The 20,250-nt window shown below is 40.3% G+C and overlaps 1 protein-coding gene across 1 annotated transcript in view; it reads left to right on the top strand.

Moving 5' to 3' along the window:
* nlgn1 (neuroligin 1) overlaps positions 1-20,250 on the top strand; it is an 819,589-nt gene that overhangs the window by 72,580 nt on the left and 726,759 nt on the right. The window contains exons 2-3 of the mRNA XM_070882308.1: positions 16,093-16,152; positions 19,659-19,808. Of these exons, the coding sequence (XP_070738409.1) occupies positions 16,093-16,152; positions 19,659-19,808 (210 nt within the window). The remainder of the gene's footprint in view (positions 1-16,092; positions 16,153-19,658; positions 19,809-20,250) is intronic.

Below are 20,250 nucleotides of genomic sequence, written 5' to 3'. Positions count from 1 at the left end.
TGCAGGGCTACGGGAAAAGGGCAGGGGTGTAGGGCTAACTGAAGTGCTCTTGCAGAGAACCAGCAAAGGCTTGATGGGCCAAATGGTCTCCTGTGCTGTAACCATTCTCTTCTATGATTCTAGTCTCCATGCAAAGGGCCCAAGTTTCGGGCTGTGCCTAAAATGGCGCAGCCCGGACCTGGACGCCCGTTTTTCGCGCCAGAAAGGGCGCCTAAAAAAAACATACCTATTCTCCGGCTCCCTGGAGGCCCTCTGGAGCTGCGCGCGGTGCAGCACGAGCTGTAGGGGGCGGAGCCAGGTCCCTGTGCTGAAAACAGTGCCGGGACCTCTGTACATGCGCGGGAAGCACCCAGCCCCTAGCCCTGGCCGAATGGCCTCACTGGGGCTGCATGCATAAGGCTTCTCCCACCCGACCGGACCGGACCCGACCCGACCTGACCCCCCCCGCTCCCCCCCCCCCCCCCCAGCGATCCAACCTCCGCTCCCCCCCCGGACCTCCGCGACTCTCTCCCCCCCGGACCGCCGCGACTCTTCTCCCCCCCCCCCACCCCCCACCCGAGACCCGACGCATCCTACCTGTAAATCTAGCCCGAGGTCTTGGGCCTGGCCGTTCAGCCTCCTTCTCTCCCCCCCTCTCTCCTTCCCTCCCTCCCTCCCTCCTCTCTCCTTCCCTCCCTCCCTCCTCTTTCCTTCCCTCCCTCCCACCTCTCTCCTCTCCTCTCTCCTTCCCTCTCTCCTCCCTCCTCCTTCCCTCCCTCCCTCCTCTCTCCTTCCCTCCCTCCCTCCTTCCTCTCTCCTTCCCTCCCTCCCGCTTCTCTCTCCTTCCCTCCTCTCTCCTTCCCTCCCTCCCTCCCCCTCTCTCCTTCCCTCCTCTCTCCTTCCCTCCCTCCTCTCTCCTTCCCTCCCTCCTCTCTCCTTCCCTCCCTCCCTCCTCTCTTCTTCCCCCCCCTCCCTCCTCTCTCCTTCCCTCCTCACTCCTTCCCTCCCTCCCTCCCTCCCTCTCTCCTTCACTCCCTCCCTCCTCTCTCCTTCCCCCCTCCCTCCCTCCCTCCTCTCTCCTTCCCTCCTCTCTCCTTCCCTCCCTCCCTCCCTCCTCTCTCCTTCCCTCCCTCCCTCCTCTCTCCTTCCCTCCCTCCCTTCTCTCTCCTTCCCTCCCTCCCTCCCTCCTCTTTCCTTCCCTCCCTCCTCTCTCCTTCCCTCCCTCCCTCCTCTCTCCTTCACTCCCTCCCTCCTCTCTCCTTCCCCCCTCCCTCCCTCCCTCCTCTCTCCTTCCCTCCTCTCTCATTCCCTCCCTCCCTCCCTCCTCTCTCCTTCCCTCCCTCCCTCCCTCCTCTCTCCTTCCCTCCCTCCTCTCTCCTTCCCTCCCTCCCTCCCTCCTCTCTCCTTCCCTCCCTCCCTCCCTCCTCTCTCCTTCCCTCCCTCCCTCCTCTCTCCTTTCGCCCCCTCCCCCCCCACCCCCACCCCCCTTCTCCCCCTCCCCTCGCTGTCAGAAACACAGACACTGACAGACAGAGAGTGAGAGAGACACACACACAGACAGACAGAGAGATAGAGACACTGACAGAGACACACTGGGGGGGGGGGGGGGGCTGTCCCAGCACGCTGTTGGAAGCCTCCCGGTGCTGCAGTCGGTAATTAGAAAATGTTTTATTTATTGATTTTTAAAAATTTTTAAATTTTTTATTAATTTTTTTAATTGATTTATTGGTTGATTTATTGATGTATTTATCATTTATTATTGATGATGGCTCTTTATTTGTAAAATTGAAGTGTTTAATGTTTGTAAACTTCCCTTTAAACCCCCCCCCCCCAATTCCCTACGCCTAATTTGTAACCTACGCCTGATTTTCTAAAGTGTAGACAAGGTTTTTTCGAACGTACAAAAATCTTCACTTACTCCATTCTAAGTTAGTTTGGAGTAAGTTTTCACTGCCTAAACTTTGAAAACAGGCGTAAGTGGCTGGACACGCCCCCTTTTGAAAAAAAATTCTGTTCCAAAGTGAAACTGTTCTAACTGATGAGAACTGGAGCAAACTAAATTCCAAGAATTCAAATTTCTAAGATACTCCATTCAAAACCAGTTGCTCCAAAAAAACAGGAGCAACTCAGGCCGAAACTTGGCCCCAAAGCGGGGTTAGAGGGCATCGGATAATTGGACTAGGGTGCACAACTGTAATTCAGTCTCAATTTTAAAGTCATGTATTCTGTTATTTTTATAGTTCTGTGCTATATTCCTATATCCATATTTATAATGGAAACCTATGTAAACTTTTCATGCTGCAATTATAGCCTTCCACCAGTAGTGGCACTGACTCCACTGGCAGCAGGGTGTAATTGCAGCCTGACCTGTTTAGAACATAAGAAATAGGAGCAGGAGTAGGCCATACGGCCCCTTGAGCCTGCTCTGCCATTTAATACGATCATGGCTGATCTGATCATGGACTCAGGTCCACTTCCCTGCCCACTCCCCATAACCCTTATTCCCTTATTGGTTAGGAAACTGTCTATCTCTGTCTTAAATTAATTCAATGACCCAGCTTCCACAGCGAATTCCACAGATTTACAACCCTCTGAGAGAAGAAATTCCCCCTCATCTCTGTTTTAAATGGGCGGCCCCTTATTCTAAGATTATGCCCCCTAGTTCTAGCCTCCCCTATCAGTGGAAACATCCTCTCTGCATCCAACTTGTCACGCCCCCTCATTATCTTATACGTTTCAATAAGATCACCTCTCATTCTTCTGAATTCCAATGAGTATATTCCCAACCTACTCAACCTTTCCTCATAAGTCAACCCCCTGATCTCCGGAATTAACCTGGTGAACCTTCTCTGAACTGCCTCCAAAGCAAGTATATCCTTTCTTAAATATGGAAACTAAAATTGTACGCAGTATTCCATGTGTGGCCTCACCAATACTCTGTATAATTGTAGCAAGATTTCCAACTATTTACAATCTATATTAACGACTTGGAAGAAGGGACTGAGTGTAATGTAGCCAAGTTTGCTGATGATACAAAGATGGGAGGAAAAGCAATGTGTAAAGAGGACATAAAAAATCTGCAAAAGGACATAGACAGGCTAAGTGAGTGGGAAAAAATTTGGCAGATGGAGTATAATGTTGGAAAGTGTGAGGTCATGCACTTTGGCAGAAAAAAATCAAAGAGCAAGTTATTATTTAAATGGAGAAAGATTGCAAAGTGCTGCAGTACAGCGGGACCTGGGCGTACTTGTGCATGAAACACAAAAGGATAGTATGCAGGTACAGTAAGTGATCAGGAAGGCCAATGGTACCTTGGCCTTTATTGCAAAGGGGATGGAGTATAAAAGCAGGGAAGTCTTACAGCTATATAAGGTATTGGTGAGGCCACACCTGGAATACTGCGTGCAATTTTGGTTTCCATATTTACGAAAGGATATACTTGCTTTGGAGGCAGTTCAGAGAAGGTTCACTAGGTTGATTCCGGGGATGAGGGGCTTGACTTATGAGGAAAGGTTGAGTAGGTTGGGCCTCTACTCATTGGAATTCAGAAGAATGAAAGGTGATCTTATCGAAACGTATAAGATTATGAGGGGGCTTGACAAGGTGGACACAGAGAGGATGTTTCCACTGATGGGGGAGACTAGAGCTAGAGGGCACGATCTTAGAATAAGGGGCCGCCCATTTAAAACACAGACGAAGAGAAATTTCTTCTCTCAGAGGGTTGTAAATCTGTGGAATTCGCTGCCTCAGAGAGCTGTGGAAGCTGGGACATTGAATAAATTTAAGGCAGAAATAGACTGTTTCTTAAATGATAAGGGGATAAGGGGTTATGGGGAGCGGGCAGGGAAGTGGAGCTAAGTCCATGATCAGATCATGATCTTATTGAATGGCGTAGCAGGCTCCAGGGGCCGTATGGCCTACTCCTGTTCCTATTTCTTATGTTCTTATGTTCTTATATTCCATCCCCTTTGCAATAAAGACCATGATTCCATTGGCCTTCCTGATCACTTGCTGTACCTGCATACTAACCTTTTGAGTTTCATGCACAAATAACCCAGGTCCTGCTGTACTGCAGCACTTTGCAATTTATCTCCATTTAAATAATAACTTGCTCTTTGATTTTTTCTGCCAAAGTGCACAACCTCACACTTTCCAATATTTTACTCTGTCTGCAAAATTTTTTTCCCACTCACTTAGCCTGTCTGTCCTTTTGCAGATTTTTTGTGTCCTCCTCACACATTGCTTTTCCTCCCATCCTTGTATCGTCAACAAACTTGGCTACATTACACTTGGTCCCTTCTTCCAAGTCATGGGCAGTTTCCATTATAAATGTTGACATAACTTTTATTTCTCATTATAAATTCTTAACAGGAAGTGCACACAGATGCATGATTTTTTAAATAAATAAAGAGGTTATAAATGTATACAATCATGCTTTTGATTGTTTGATTACATGGAACTTTGTTTGTTGTTCCGTGCAAACTGCATTTAGAGTCAGATCCTCCCAGTACAAATCCCTGTGATTTCCTAAAGTTTATCTTTCATGAAAAAGACAATGAACACAGACAGCAGGCTATTTAAAAACACTTTAAAAGGACGGTGATTATCAAAGTGGGTAAATTGATTACTAGGTTTTAAAGGGTTGACTTTGTAATCTAAGAAAAATATTTTCCTTCTCCAGTATGCCACATTGTTTAGAGTTGATTTAGTCATCTTATAATGTACATGGAGTTTTTATTGTTAGTACATGAATTACCATGAATTTGTACTATGTATTTAAATTCAAATGAAAAAGAAGATTTGTTTTCCTGATGACTTTTACAACAAGCAAACCTTCTTGCTTTATTTCCATCCTTCATTTATAACAACATAATCCTTCTTGATTAGAACAATTAGACAGGTTAGCCCACAGATATCTCTGCATACACTGTCAGTGTCAAAGATTGGTCATCCTCCTGGGAGGCCTGCTTAAGCAAATATGGCAGAGAGAATATCCTGCCCTGGCCAGAATTCACCCTTTCTCTTCTCTTCTTTCCAACCTCAAACTTATTGTAAGAGTTTGCACCCACTCCCCCAACCCTATAGATAAATTTCATTGACATTTGGATTCAAAGTTCAATTTTCTGGTTGAAGTTGAAGTTCCTGAGCTGAGAGATAATACATTTTTATTTGTAATTGTTTATTTAAACAATGATTATGTAACATTTGACATTTCAGTCTTTGTTGCCTGACCTGAGATGTCACTCAATCAATAGAATATATGAATAAAATATGGAATTATAATGTTAGTTTTAGGCCATAAAAAAACAGTCTTCATCAGTGTCTGTTCTGTCTACATAAACTGTTGTGTATCTGTAAAGCATGCATTTCCATGTTCCGCCACCAGGGAGTGCATCCCTTGAAGTCCCAAGGGATCCCAGCATCCCTTGGGAGCACTGTATATAAGCCTGCCCCTAAGGCCTGTTCCTCATGCTGGAGTGTTTTAATAAAGACTGGGGTCACTGTTATTTTAATCTCCCTGTGTGCAGTCTCATCTGTGTTAGGAACACAATAACTGGCGATGAGTATACGAATCCAACGCAAAGATGCAGAAAACTGTGGGCATCCTGGAGAAGTTCTCGAAGGGTGAGGACTGGGAAGCCTATGTCGAACGGCTAGACCAGTACTTTGTAGCCAACGAGCTGAACGGAGAAGGAAGCGCTGCAAAAAGGAGAGCGGTCCTCCTCATGGTCTGCGGGGCACCGACTTACAGCCTCATGAAGAATCTTCTGACTCCGGTGAAACCCACAGATAAGTCATATGAGGAGCTGTGTACACTGGTTCAGGAGCATCTTAACCCAAGGGAGAGAGTGCTGATGGCGAGGTATCGGTTCTACATGTGCCAGCGATCTGAAGGTCAGGAAGTGGCAAACTACGTCGCTGAGCTAAGGCAACTTGCAGGACAATGTGAGTTTGATGGCTACCTGGAGCAAATGCTCAGAGACTTTTTTGTACTGGGCATTGGCCACGAGGCCATCCTACGAAAACTTTTGACTGGAGAGACACCGACCCTCAGTAAGGCCATTGCGATAGCATAGGCGTCGATGTCCACCAGTGATAACACCAAACAAATCTCGCAGCACACAAGTGCTAGCAATGTTCATTAATTAACTGGAACTGTGTTTGCGAGCAGAAATGTAGAGGGCAGAAACCACGAGTCTGCAACTGCCAGCAGGCCTCAGGTGTCCCAGATGACTCCGAGTCCGCAACAAAGGATGAATGCAAGGCAATTCACACCTTGTTGGCGTTGTGGAGGCGCCCATTCAGCCTATTCATGCTGCTTCAAAGGATAGGTTTGCAAGAGCTGTGGAACAATGGGACACCTCCAACGAGCTTTCAGACGAGCTGCAAGCTCTGCAAAACCTGCTAAACCACCACGTGGCAGAGGAAGATCGGTCCATGGTGGATCAAAACAATTTTGAGCCTCAGAGAGAGGAGGCAGATGCTGAAGTGCACAGGGTGCACACATTTTCGACGAAATGGCCACTTAAAATGCTGAATGTAAAATTGAATGGTTTACCTGTAGCCATGGAACTGGACACTGGCGCTAGCCAATCCATCATGAGTAAAAAGATGTTTGAGAGACTGTGGTGCAACAAGGCACTCAGACCAACCCTGAGCCCCATCCACACGAAACTGAGAACGTACACCAAAGAGCTTATCACTGTCCTGGGCAGCGCCATGGTCAAGGTCACCTACGAGGGCATGGTGCACGAACTGCCACTCTGGATTGTCCCGGGCGATGGCCCCACACTGCTTGGAAGGAGCTGGCTGGGCAAAATCCGCTGGAACTGGGATGACATCCAAACGCTATCACATGTCGATGAGGCCTCATGTACCCAGGTTCTTAACAAATTTCCTTTCCTTTTTGAGCCAGGCATTGGAAACTTTTCTGAGGCGAAGGTGCGGATTCACTTGGTCCCAGAGGCACGACCCATTCACCACAAGGCGCGAGCGTTACCTCACATAATGAGGGAGAGAGTGGAATCGAGTTGGTCAGGCGGCGATACGAGGGCATCATCTCCCCAGCGAAATTCAGCGAGTGGGCCAGCCCGATTGTTCCAGTACTCAAAAGTGATGGCACGGTCAGGATTTGCGGCAATTAAAAAGTAACCATTAATTGTCTCTCGCTACAGGACAAATACCCGCTACCGAAGGCAGATGACCTATTTGCGATGCTGGCAGGAGGCAAGACATTCACCAAGCTTGACTTGACTTCGGCAGGAGCTAGAGGAGTCTTCGAAGGGCCTCACCTGCATCAACACGCACAAGGGACTGTTCATCTACAACAGATGCCCGTTTGGAATTCGATCGGCGATAGCGATCTTCCAGAGAAACATGGAGAGCCTACTCAAGTCGGTACCACACACGGTGGTTTTTCAGGACGACATATTGGTCAAGGATCGGGACACTGTCGAGCATCTACAAAACATGGAGGAGGTCCTCCGGCGACTGGATCGCGTAGGGCTGCGGCTGAAGAGGTCGAAATGCGTCTTCATGGCAACAGAAGTGGAGTTTTTAGGGAGAAAGATCGCGGTGGACGGCATTCAGCCCACAGACGCCAAAACAGAGACTATCAGGAACGCGACCAGCCACAGAATGTCACGGAGCTGCGGTCGTTCCTGGGACTCCTCAACTATTTTGGTTAAGCACCCTCTCAGAGCCCTTACATGTGTAATTGCATAAAGGTGAGAAATGGGCATGAGGAAAAAAACAAGTAATTGCTTTTGAGAAAGCCAGAAACATCTTATGCTCCAACAAGCTGTTTGCATTGTATAACCCGTGTTAAAAACTCGTTACTTAATAAAATTGACTTTCAGATTATGGCACAGGATGAAGGGAATAGGGTGTTTGTAGTCAAACTAGACAATGGACAAATTTGCAGAAAGCACCTGGACCAAACGAGGCTGCGGTTCACAGACTGCCCTGAACAACCCACAGCAGACACCACCTTTTTCGAGCCCACAACACACACTCAAAGGATCAACGACACCACCCTGGACCAGGAAATCAAACCCATCACGCCCAACAGCCCAGCAAGGCCAGGCTCACCCAGCAGCCCTGCAGGGCCAACAACACGCCAGCCCAGCGAGGGCACAGCCAACACACCAGAACAGACATTTGTACCGAGGCAGTCCACAAAGGAAAGAAAGGCTCCCGACCGCCTCGCCTTGTAAATAGTTGTCACTTTGACTTTGCGGGGGAGTGATGGTGTGTGTCTGTAAATCATGCGCTCCCATGTTCCGCCACCAGGGAGTGCATCCCTGAAGTCCCAAGTGATCCCAGCGTCCCTTGGGAGCACTATATAAGCCGGCCCCTAAGGCCTGTTCCTCACTCTGGAGTGTCTTAATAAAGACTGAGGTCACTGTTACTTTAACCTCCCTATGTGCAATCTCATATGTGTTAGGAACACAATATAAACTATGTGATACTATTCTACTCTATTCTAGGAATCAGTGTAATCATTATATTCATGTCGTGGTTTTAACAAAAATCCAGTCGTAAAATGTCCTGATTTTCTTGTTATTATTTTGAACAAAACATCCTGTGCCATAATCTGAAAGTCAATTTTATTAAGTAACTAAGTGCGCAAAAAGTAAATATTTGAAAATATATTAAAGTCACAGAGTTGCTTTGGATGGAAAAGGGAAAAAAAAGTTCTAATTGTGGATAGAAATAAATCAAGAAACTCAGCGCTTTGGTTAAAGAACAGTTTCAGTTCACAGAAAATAAAGATTTGGTTTGTTTTGAGTTGCCCTAGCTACTTGAAATTACTACATGCCTGATGATCTGTTTCTATTCTTTACCAACTTCATAATTATCTGCAGTGATAAAAACAATATGTGACTACAGGTAGTCATCACACATAACCATAATGGTGCATTCTAAAACTGATTCAAGCAGTGTCTCTGCATTGACAGCTTAATGTATGAAAGTACAGAATGTGAGAAAACCATTCAACCAATTAAATTGTTAATCTTGGCCATAAGTCAAAGCAAGTTTTTGGAACCTTGTATAAATCAATGGTGAGAGTAAATTGAACCATTCTGAGCAGTTTTAGGCACTCTACCTTTAAAAGGACTTTGATAGTTCAAAACTTCTGGGAATTAAAATACTAAATTATGAAGAAGAGCTTACATAACTCAACTTGTTTTCATTAGACAAAAAAGACTGACAAGCGACATGATATAAATCCTTAAAGTGCTAAAAGTATAGTTGATGTAAGTCGTAGTTTTAGTGAATGGTGAATAATCACACTTTCATCAATTTATCCTTTTCCAATTTTGTTAATAGCTATCTATTCATAATGTGTTTCATGTTTAATAATCCAGTGTGGACTAATCCACATTTATCTGCAGTAAAATCAATTTGCCATTCCTTAGTTCATCCATTTAATTTGTACAGGCACATTTACATGCTGTCAGTCTGTTTGCATTAGTCATATCGTTTGTTGATATCAAGAAAAATTATAGTATAAAGAATACTCTCCTCCATATGAGTTATGCATACATACCATACGTTAGTGTGAAATGCTGCCACTCAGCCTTTTGAGGGCTCAATCAGCATACCTGTGTTTGCTGACAAAAATCAGCACGAGGCCAACCTCTATCCTCTAGCCTCGGAAGAACATCCTTCGTGTGCTGGTGTGAATGTTCCCATTTTTCATCCCAGGAATGTCTCATTTCTGAGTGAGGTTCCAAAGCAGAGCTCTAGAGATTTAACTTTTTGAGTAGCTTTATAACACATGTCTAACTAACCTCCATGGATGATGCACATTGCCAAGAAAATCTTGGGCTTGATTTGGCTTAGTCTGGAATTTATTCACAGCCTTAATTTGTGAGGAATTCATTTAATATGACTTTCATAATCTCAATTGCAGCCCCTTCCTAAATATTTCTAACTACTGTATCTCTGAAAGAACATATCTCAATTCCAACAGGGGCAAAAGAGTTTAATTTGGAACAAAATTTGAATCTGCAAGATCGCTGCCCCTCTTAAGTTAATTTTTTTTCCCAGTTAATTTGGGCCAGATCCACTTTTATCTCACTGAACTTTGCCTTTTTCCAGTCTATCTTTGACTCTTCATTATCCTTTTCTATTCTTGTATGTAATCTAATTATATTATGGTCACTATTACTCAATTGTTTTTCTAGTCTTACAACCCATTTAATTATTTGTTCCACTTAATATTCCAGTACTAAATCAGCCAATGCTTCTTTCATTTTTGTATGAGAAACATACTGATTTAGGAAGCAGTCCTGGATACATTCTGATCACTTTGATCACTTGCATTTCCTGTTATTCCAGTCTATCTTGGAATCGCCAATATTATTGTTCTTCCATAGCTCTCTGAAACTATCTGCAGATTTTCACTTTTAGCTCATCTCCACTGTTTGGTGGCCTACAATGCACACCAAGATTTGTACGATATCCCTTCGTATTTCTTCACTCAAATTTAAAAATTATCACCAGGAGAATGAAGAGGGAAGTTAGCAGAAATGTCTTCACACAGAATGTGGTTGGAACACAATTGATGCCACAGGGAGTAGTTGAGACTGGGATCATTACATCTTTTAAGAGAAAATTTATAAATATTTGAAACTGAGGAAAATACAAGGCTATACGATTAGTTATGGATTGTTTCAGTAAAGAGCTGGCACAGACATGATGAGCCAAATTACCTCCTTCGCTGGTGTAAACGTCTATGGGTTTAAGGCTATATAGCAAATTTATGATCCGTGGCTTTGACGCTTATTCTGCCCATCCTTTTAAGTTGTTGAACTTTGGCAATGTGTCAAAGGGAATCTTCTCAGGCTTTCTGAGGAATTCTGATTAAAGCATCCCTCATACGGCCAGTGCAACCTGTGCCTGCTTAGAGATATAGGTCGCATTCTGGGTGTAATGAAAGCTCCAGCAAGTGAGTGGACACTGTGTTCTCTAAGGGTAAATTTAAGAAAAATGTTATCTTTGGCCCAATCTGGGTTTCAGATTCCCCTTCTCAAAGTCGCAGGATGCCACCCCAAGTTCAGCTGCCCCCATGTGTTGAGTGGCCCTGTTATACTGCTTCAGGTATGGGCATCTAGTTATTTAAATAATCCTGTCCCTTGGATTTGGGAAGGGGTCAGTGGCAGGTCAAAGGAATAGGTGGAAGTTCTACCCTGCCACATTTCTGCAGGTGCATTAGCGCAACAGAATTTCTACTCGCATATCTGGTCTTTAACACTCTTATTAACATCTCCGATCACAAAACATTTCCGTTGCTCCTGTTAACAGTTTACCTCTCAATTTTCCTTTTTACCCTCTTGTATTATTCTCAATGTTCATCAGCATCTCTTTTCCAAGTATATATTTTCAAATAATATAATTCTTAGCCTTGTTCAGCCATTGTGATTGTAATTTTGTCATTTTATTTTTGTTTTATCTCGTAAAGTTATACTTCCTTTTCATATCTTCTAAGGTAGTCGTAAAATTCATTGCTACAATTGTTAAATTTCTGCTTCAATTCCTCATATTCCTCTAGAACCCCTCTTCTAACTCCAAAAATGCCATTCTAAAGTCTCACAGCTCTGTATTGATATGCTAGGCTGTAAATGTTAATAGAATGTCAAAACATAATGGAATGCATGTAGAAATCTACAGTCTAACTGATATTCTTTAGTGTAGTGCCCCAGTCTGCCAATTTCTTGTGTTTGACATTGGTTTCATTTTGCCTGCTTGCTTATTACAACTTTAGAAACATCATTTTAATTTGCTTTTAAAACTTTTAAAGGGTTCAAACCTATATTTTTACAGACTGAAATTGATTCTGACAATCACAATTTTTCTTTAATTGAGTCAGTAGTCAAATAAAGTCAACCTTGCATAGAAGCAGGTTGATTTAAATTTGTAATTGTTCATGCTCTTTTTGCAGCAGATATTTTTGTGCTTCAAATCAACCATTTAACACACCTAATGCATTCCCTAGTTCTGGTGTCAGAAGTTACATTGTTGCCAAGTATGCCTATCACATTGTCCCAGAAATTGCTGGAGTGGCACAGCGAGCACCTGATTTGGATATTTTCCTCACCCTTCAGATTGTATTTTGTGCCAAAAATTGTTGGAAATGTGGATTGGTAATGACATGGCAAGGTTAACAGCACATCTGTGACCTCCCGAACGTCCAATGGTCTATCTTCATAACCAATGAAATTTAAAGATAGAGAAAGAAACAAGAGGAAATGATGGAGAAGGTGAATTCGAGTCAAATTAGAAAGAGCAATAAAGATAGGGAAAGAAAGACTGGATTAAGAGAAAGAGATAAAAAAAAGAGACAGAAAGGAAAAGTAAGAAATTTAGAAAAAAAAAATATTTAAAACAACCTCCATGAACAATTTACTACCTGCAGAAGTGAGACTACATAGTTTAAATTATTCCCCTACTGGCCTCCAAGGTTGAGTTTCATATCAGAGCCATAAATCATGACATTAACAGGGATCTTACAAGATTAATTTATATTTATGGCACAAATCCAGGAATTTTCTGACAATCATGAAGAGATTGACGAGGAGTTCTCATTTTTGAGAGGCTAACAGCAAATCGTCCAGCAATTTGTGGCCATTTGCAATTCATGGCCTATCTTTTCCTCACCACAAATTGTTGGGGGGTTTTATGCACTAATAATGGTGGGCGCTGTGAACTTGTCATTATTTTTCCAGCAGTTTTTGGACCAATAAGTCTGCTTTGAAGACTTGAAAGGAAATAGTCCAGATTTAGCTTAGTTACTATTCCAGTGTCTGCCTATTCTGTATTCTATCCCTTATCTACCACAAATACTGTGATGCGCAGTTCCACGAACTTCAGTGATATCCATTTTTTTAGCTATTTGGAGTGTGTTAAATAATTGTACGTGTTTTTAATGAAGTAACAAGGCTATATTTATTATTGTAATAACACAATATAAATGTCGATGTGAATGGTTTGTAGGAAAAGGATTACATTTTCTTGCTGATGTTTTTTCAGTTCTGCAAATATTATCAATTTATTTCAGACTACTAAATTTGTATACTGATGTGGTAAAAGTATTTTGATGAGTTGATGAATTGTTTACTCATAAGTAACCAGCAATGTATCTCTTGTTTTGAGTATTGTATATGGCTTGCATGTGTTGCCTGTAGTCCCTTAGGTTTAATTTATGTTTCTTTTGGTGGATTGTTTTGTGTTGAAATTTATAGGGCACAAATCCTGAAAGTATTCTTTTTTTAAGATACGTATACAGGGTACACCTGAAAATATATTTTTCTAGGTTTAATGTGGGTATATTTATGGATGAGTTCAAAAGGTGCATTTTGCAGATGCATCTACCACATTAGACACTGTAAGAATGTATTTGGTAGCATTTTCATTTATATAATAGGAATGGAGTGCTTCTCCTCCCCCCCTTTAATGTTGTTGAAGAACTTTGGGGATGTGTTGGGGAGCAGTCCCAGCAGTTCTGTCCAAAACACACGTGAAAGAGAATGGGCAAATGCAGTGAAGTCTGTGCAGAATTCTGTGTAACAGATATTGAGCATCAGATATATTGCTGAGCTGTTGATAATTATTAGTCGTAACATAACTAAAGATTGAATGGGGAAAATAACTTGCAAAATGGGGCAGGGTAGGAACTCAACAAATATGATACCTGATTTAATGTAAATTGGCAGGACTGTATACATTGTTATTGCATCTTAACATGACTGCAAAGTAAGTCAAGCTGAAAAGTATTTTAAATACAGTACTTTCACATTTTGATTTCTTTAAAAAATATATACTTGTACAAAAGTATGGGGTTTTGTTGTTTTATGAAGATTAAATTTTCAATTTTACATGTACTGATAACGCTAAGTATTCCTTCAGGAAGTCAACTGTGATTTTAAATTCAAGACATTGCTGGAAGGCCCCAGCAATTTTCAGACAATGCAATTTTCTCCCCAACTTACTGCACTATGGGAAATGTTTCCTCATTTACTTTCAGCCATACCACTGCAGAGCTGAGGCTATCAGATTTTGAATTTGCAATACAGAATCTTGAATAGTTGGAAAGAGATGAAACTGCCAGAACTCTCAACCATACTCCTTAGAGGCCTTTCGAAAAAGTGATAGTCAGGCTAGTCACTGTGCTGTATACTGAATACAAAGTTCAGAGAAATGGTAGTGCCCAAAGCATTGTCAGGCAAATCTTTCCCCCAGTTTTAGGCATTTTTTTTCATCATTTACCTCATTTAAAATCATTAGCAAGAATTTGTTTTATTTTCATTTGCTGTATGAAGAATCTTGATTGCTTTAACTTTGTATTATTGTTAAAAAATATCAAAATAATTTATTTGGCAGAAAATATTGCTACTAGATAAAACAATCATTTGAGCCACTGCACATGGCGCTTCTAAAACTGATCATATTTGTCCAGGATCTTGAATGTGATGCATCTAATCATTCTTTTAAGTGTTCACTTGCACTGAAATAAAGTGTTTATAAAACTCTTTTCATAAATAAGAAGGCAAAGGATAGCAATGTTGTATTTTCTTATGGGTACCATGCAAGGCTCAAAGTTCAGATTCTAGAATGACAGCAAATTAAAAATGTGTAGAAAGCTTCGTCAAGAGGAATATATAAAATTCCTGATCTGCATTTTTAAGATTTGTGCTCATTGAATTATCTTATCATCCATGTTCATTGTTCCTAATTGTGCTACCTTTTAATGCATGCAGAAACCATTGACATTCTAAGCGAGCATGAGCAGTTAAATTCTCTGCTGTTCGAAGGATCTTGTGTAAGATTGGTGTTAACTGTACTGCAATTCTGGACACCCTGTGATTGTTCCCACTGGAGCTCGCATGACATTGGAATGCTTGTTAGTGATGTCTAGTATTTTATCCTGTTTTGGCTGCACAAATGTTTAGAAATATTTTTCTTGCACCTCTAAATAATACAAAATATGTGTTCTTCTACAGTAGGAAATGAGCTTCCACCATAAGTTTCAACTTTCTGCTACTTATTTTTTTATGTAGACAATGTCTAGAAGTGCTTATTGAAACAAAGGGATGAAATTAAAAATATTTCAGTTTACATTATGGTACAATTCTATGATTTAAAGTTATAAAAGTATGCTACTTGTTAAATGAGCCAAGCAAGATTTAAAAATCCAGATTGACAGCTGCTGTCACTGATACTCAACCCATACACCATATAATTAGATATTATATTGGTATCTCATTTTAAATGCTGATACTTTGCATACTTCTAGAAAATGTACAAATTATTTTGTTTTAAGAATTTTGGTTGACATTTTATTAACACCAAGTTTATATCAATTCGTTGCCTCCTTGTGCTTTATAGTTGATAAAATCTGCCAATCATTTCACTCCTAAGTTAAATCCGAATGGTTGCAGTGTAAGTTTATGGTATGGTATAATGTAGAGGAAACAATATTTTAGGGTATGTCGAACGTAGATAATAGACTGAAAAATATTCCTGCCCAAGTTCATTTATGATGAATTCATTGAAATTGCTGACTTTGAACATTCTTTTTGCATTGCATTCCACAGTTTTTATCTCTTGATACATCAATTTTGCAGATTTTTCTATTTTGTATTTTGTGATCTGCATTCAAAAGATATTCAAGAGCAAAATAGTCTAATATCTGAATGAAACCTCTGAAAAATATTTGATCAATCTAAAAGGGACTTGGCACTTTTGATATTGCAACCTGTATAATGGGTTGTTCAGTTTAGTCATTAACAAAGGAGTTTTAAGTCTTTTTTCTCTTTTCTTGAAATGGTGGGTATACCGATACAGTTTTACCTTTTGTAATTGGTACATCATTCTTTCTATACAAAGTGATTGAAAAGCTTTTGCTGTAACTTAAAAATCCCTTCTTATATATGAAATGCGTTTTAGGATTTTTATATTTTGTGCTGTTGCTACTTTTTAAACAAATGCAATTTTACATTTCAATTTTTCAAGAAATGTTTTAAAACGATATTTTCTAGATTTTCTGCAGTCATGTATGTTCTTGAATTCTCTTTTTTCCTCCATTTTCTTCATTTTTAATCCTAGGTCCCCTTGCAAAGAAACAGGCTGATGATTTAGGTGATAATGATGGCGTAGAAGATGAAGGTATTTTTTGCCGCCAAACCAGTATGCATGACAACGACCGTCTAAATTTTTTCCTCCTTCTAAAGTACATTTTTAAAGTGCAGATTTTTAGCACTTTATTGTCAGCCTTTTTGTCTTATTGTTTATTATTGACATATTTTATCATTTTTTATTTGAATGTTTTAAAATGATTCCACAGTATTTGACGAGCAATTTTTTTAATGTCTCCACAAAACATATTGAAATCTTTTTAAGCTCACATTTTTGTTGACCTATATGTAGGTGTTTCAAACATCATATCAGCACAGAAATAATTTGACTTAAAATATCAGAGAAATGTTAGCATTAATGCATGCCTTCTAATTATTTGCTTTTTGCAGATACTAAAAAACAAGCCAGGTACATTTGGTCTTTCCTTAAATGTCATAGCCACATATACATGTTATCGATTTATGTATCTGTGAAGCATTGTTCTTCACAAATGCCTAATAGATTCAAATTTAAATGCTTCTCAAGCAAAGGTTTTTGCATATGTATGGGATTTGTTGGAGAGAATGGAGTGTGGATTTGGGCAAGGACCAATGTTATATATACTTCTAATGTAATACTAAGAAGCACATGTTTTGTGCCATGATAATATAATAAATGTTGCTGCCTTTCTTTGCAGAAGATTTTAAATATGTAAATTCCAATTTAATTGTAGTTCTGGCTTGTATCAGTGCTGCACCATGCCCCTACATAGCGTATCTGCATTAAGATTAGATACTGTATGTAGATCACACCATCACACAGGTTTTTACTACTGATAAACCTGATGTTATGTTTCAATTGTGATGCCCCAAATGGTTAAAAACACTGTCAACACTCACTATCAGTGGCCATTCAAGTGAGGTATCATGAAGTGATCACATCTGTGGAAATGTATCCTGGCTTTCAAAATAGGAAGGGAATATTGGCAAGTTTAAAAAAAAATTAAAGGAAGCTACACATCTTCTCATGCCATTATCCCATCAGGAATAAGAGTCTATCCTCGCTATTTTTTGTCTCTCCTCAAACTTTCTGTCACCTTTGGCACCATTGATAATTCCATCCTCTTCCAATATCTCTCCTCTGCCATCCAGCTCTCTCCTGATTCCCTCATAACTGTCGCAATGCAGACTCTACATTGCTTCGAATTATTTCTTCTTTGCCTGCATAATCACCACTGTTTTACCTCTGAAGTCTGTTCTTGGTCTTCACTATTCATCATGATTCCCTTGGCCAAATCATGGTAGCGTGGAGTCAATTTTCATGTATATGGTGATGAAACCCAACTCTACCTCTCCGCTTCATCCGTAAATCCAAAGTAACTTGCTACATTCTCCAGTTATTTGTCTGATATCAAAACCCAATGAGCCAAAATTTCCTCCACTTCAATGTTAGGAAAAATCAACGCCATTCTTTTACACTTCTGCCAGTAGCTATACGCCTCTGGTCTTGGCTGTGTCAGCCTCATGACTCAGGCTGAGTCAGGATGAATGGACCCTTTTGTGTACTGCTTGATCCAATTGAGGGGTTTCTTTCTCGCAACCAGCCCATTAACAAGGCTGCTTTCTTTCACCTCTACGACACTGCCTGCCTCTATCCGTATCTCTCCCACCACCAAACTGCCCCTCTGCCTACCACCAGAACACTAGTTGATCAATTCATCACTGTAAGGATTGACTTCTCTAATGTTCTCTTAGCTGGCCTTCATGCCTCAACCTATTACAATCTTAATTCATTGAAAATGCTTCCTCACCTGAGCAATATTTCCTACTACCATCATCCCCATTTTCTCTAAGCCCCACTAGAAACCCGTGTACCAATGAGCTCAGTTCAGAATTCCTATCTACGTTTTCAGATCCTTGCAAGCATGCCCCCAGCTAACTTGGCAGTTTATTCACCTGCTTTATATCCCTGTATGTAACCCTCACTTCTCTAATATTGGGTTTCTGCTTGAGTTCCACTCCACCATTGGTAGCCGCTCTTTCAGCCACTACACTCCTACCCAGGAACTCCCAGCCCAGTTTCCTCTGCCTTGCCATATTTCTCCTTTTTAAAATGCTCCTCAAAACTTTTCACTTCAGTCTCTATTTGGCATCCCTCAACCTTCTCCACACTTTCCTTCTGCCTAATGTTCACTATTTTTTCTTCCTTTTCATGTTAAGCACTTGTTTCCAGAAGTGAAGCATGCTATAGAAATGAAAGTTGTTGTTTATATTTTCTCATTTGCTTTTTTTAAATAAAAAGTTACTGTAAAATTATTATTACATTGTCACTGTGGTCTTGCTGTACACTTCAATCAAAATTGGATCATTACAGCCACAAAATTATAAAGTAATGTTTTGCTTATTCATGGCTCCACCCATAAAGCAGAGTGCAAAAACTTAGTGCTACAGGGTACTAGTAGAACTAATTTATGAATGTTCTTGCCTTTAAAGATATTACAAAGAACATCAAATGAATCCAATACATCCAGTCATACTTATATTCCTTTGAATAATTGATTACATAGACTTTACTTTATTTTAATTTATCTGAATTGTGGATAGCAATCAATGCTCCACTGTACATGTAGAGACATTTGTAGTAAAGTGTAATTTTGGTAGCTGTTATCAAGTGAGCAACAGGTATCTACATTATATTGACATACCTAACCTTAAACAGAAACCTTTTGATGAAATTACTGAAAAAGAATAGTTACCATATTGCATTATTGATATCCCTTTTATAATTAATGCAGAATTATAATAATTTGCAAATTATAATCAATATTATTTCAGTAAATATTTGACCTATTCTAATTTGTTTGGAATATTATTGCTGCAAATAAAATAAACTTGATTATTTGGTTTACATTTTAATCTGCATTTAAAGTCACCGACTGTTAATTGTTAGCAGGATCCTTGCACCCTTAATGTGTGGAGAAATTCACCTAAACTTTATTAGTTGGTTTATGAAGCAACTGATATTAATATAAAGTGCTTATGAACAAATTACTGTTAACGAAGCCTTCAGCAGCAGGTGGGTAGATTGGAAAAGTTTGTTCTGCAATCAGGCAACTTGATGTCTTCATATCATTGCCATATATTCTGTGTGCAATAAGGATCTTATCTGATCTCTAATAAACATGATCACAATAGCAGAAAGTTGTTCAGACTCATTCCTGTCCTCTGGTGAAATCCGGTCCAATTCCAAATAGTGCAATTTTTTTACTAGAGTTATTTCTAGCTCGGAGTAGCCTAATTGCACTGCCTCTTCAATTAGGGGCATTTGAGTTGAGTCTCGTTAGCCCCTAAAATCTGCAGTAATCCAGCATAAACAAATTATTATTTAAACATATTCTTGCCAGTGAAGCAATTAACTAAAAACATTTGCTTACTGCATCAAATAAACTTATTTTTATTATGCAACACTTAAATCGATCATTATTATAAAATGAGTACTGTTCTCACAGTACCACCTCTGCTGGTTCTAAACCTTTTGAACTGTGTGTCATTTTTCAGATATTCGGGATAGTGGACCCAAACCTGTTATGGTGTTTATCCATGGTGGATCATATATGGAAGGCACGGGAAATATATTTGATGGAAGTGTACTGGCAAGTTATGGCAATGTCATAGTCATCACTGTCAACTACCGGCTTGGCGTTTTAGGTAAGACCATGCTTTTTAATTCAGGTTCATTATTTTTTTAAAGCCTTGGGTAAATAGTATCTGTATCTTTTGTGGTACACGTCTGATTTCTGTGGTTAAAATATATTCCAAATGTACTATTGATTTGATGAAATGTGAGATATCTGGTAAAATTCCTGGATTTTCGCTAAGTGCAACCGCAATATTACCATAGTGAAGTTAATAGTAATTCACATGGATGAAGTGAAAGTCATAGGCAATGAGCAGTGCAATGTATTCAAACACTTTCCTCCTTCTCTTTTAATCCAGACTAATCAGGTGGGTTGACGTCTTCTTTCTGAAGACTGCAACAGTTCCTCCCAACTGAAATAATTGGTTCCTAATGGATATAAATTGAATTTTATTATTATTCATTCATGGGATGTGGGCGTTGCTGGCAAGGCCAGCACTTATTGCCTATTCC

This window comes from Pristiophorus japonicus, chromosome 6 (assembly GCF_044704955.1).
Source record: "Pristiophorus japonicus isolate sPriJap1 chromosome 6, sPriJap1.hap1, whole genome shotgun sequence".
Lineage (NCBI taxonomy): Eukaryota > Metazoa > Chordata > Chondrichthyes > Pristiophoridae > Pristiophorus > Pristiophorus japonicus.
The sequence above is the reverse complement of the archived record's forward strand: the minus strand, read 5'-3'. Positions and strand labels throughout refer to the sequence as shown.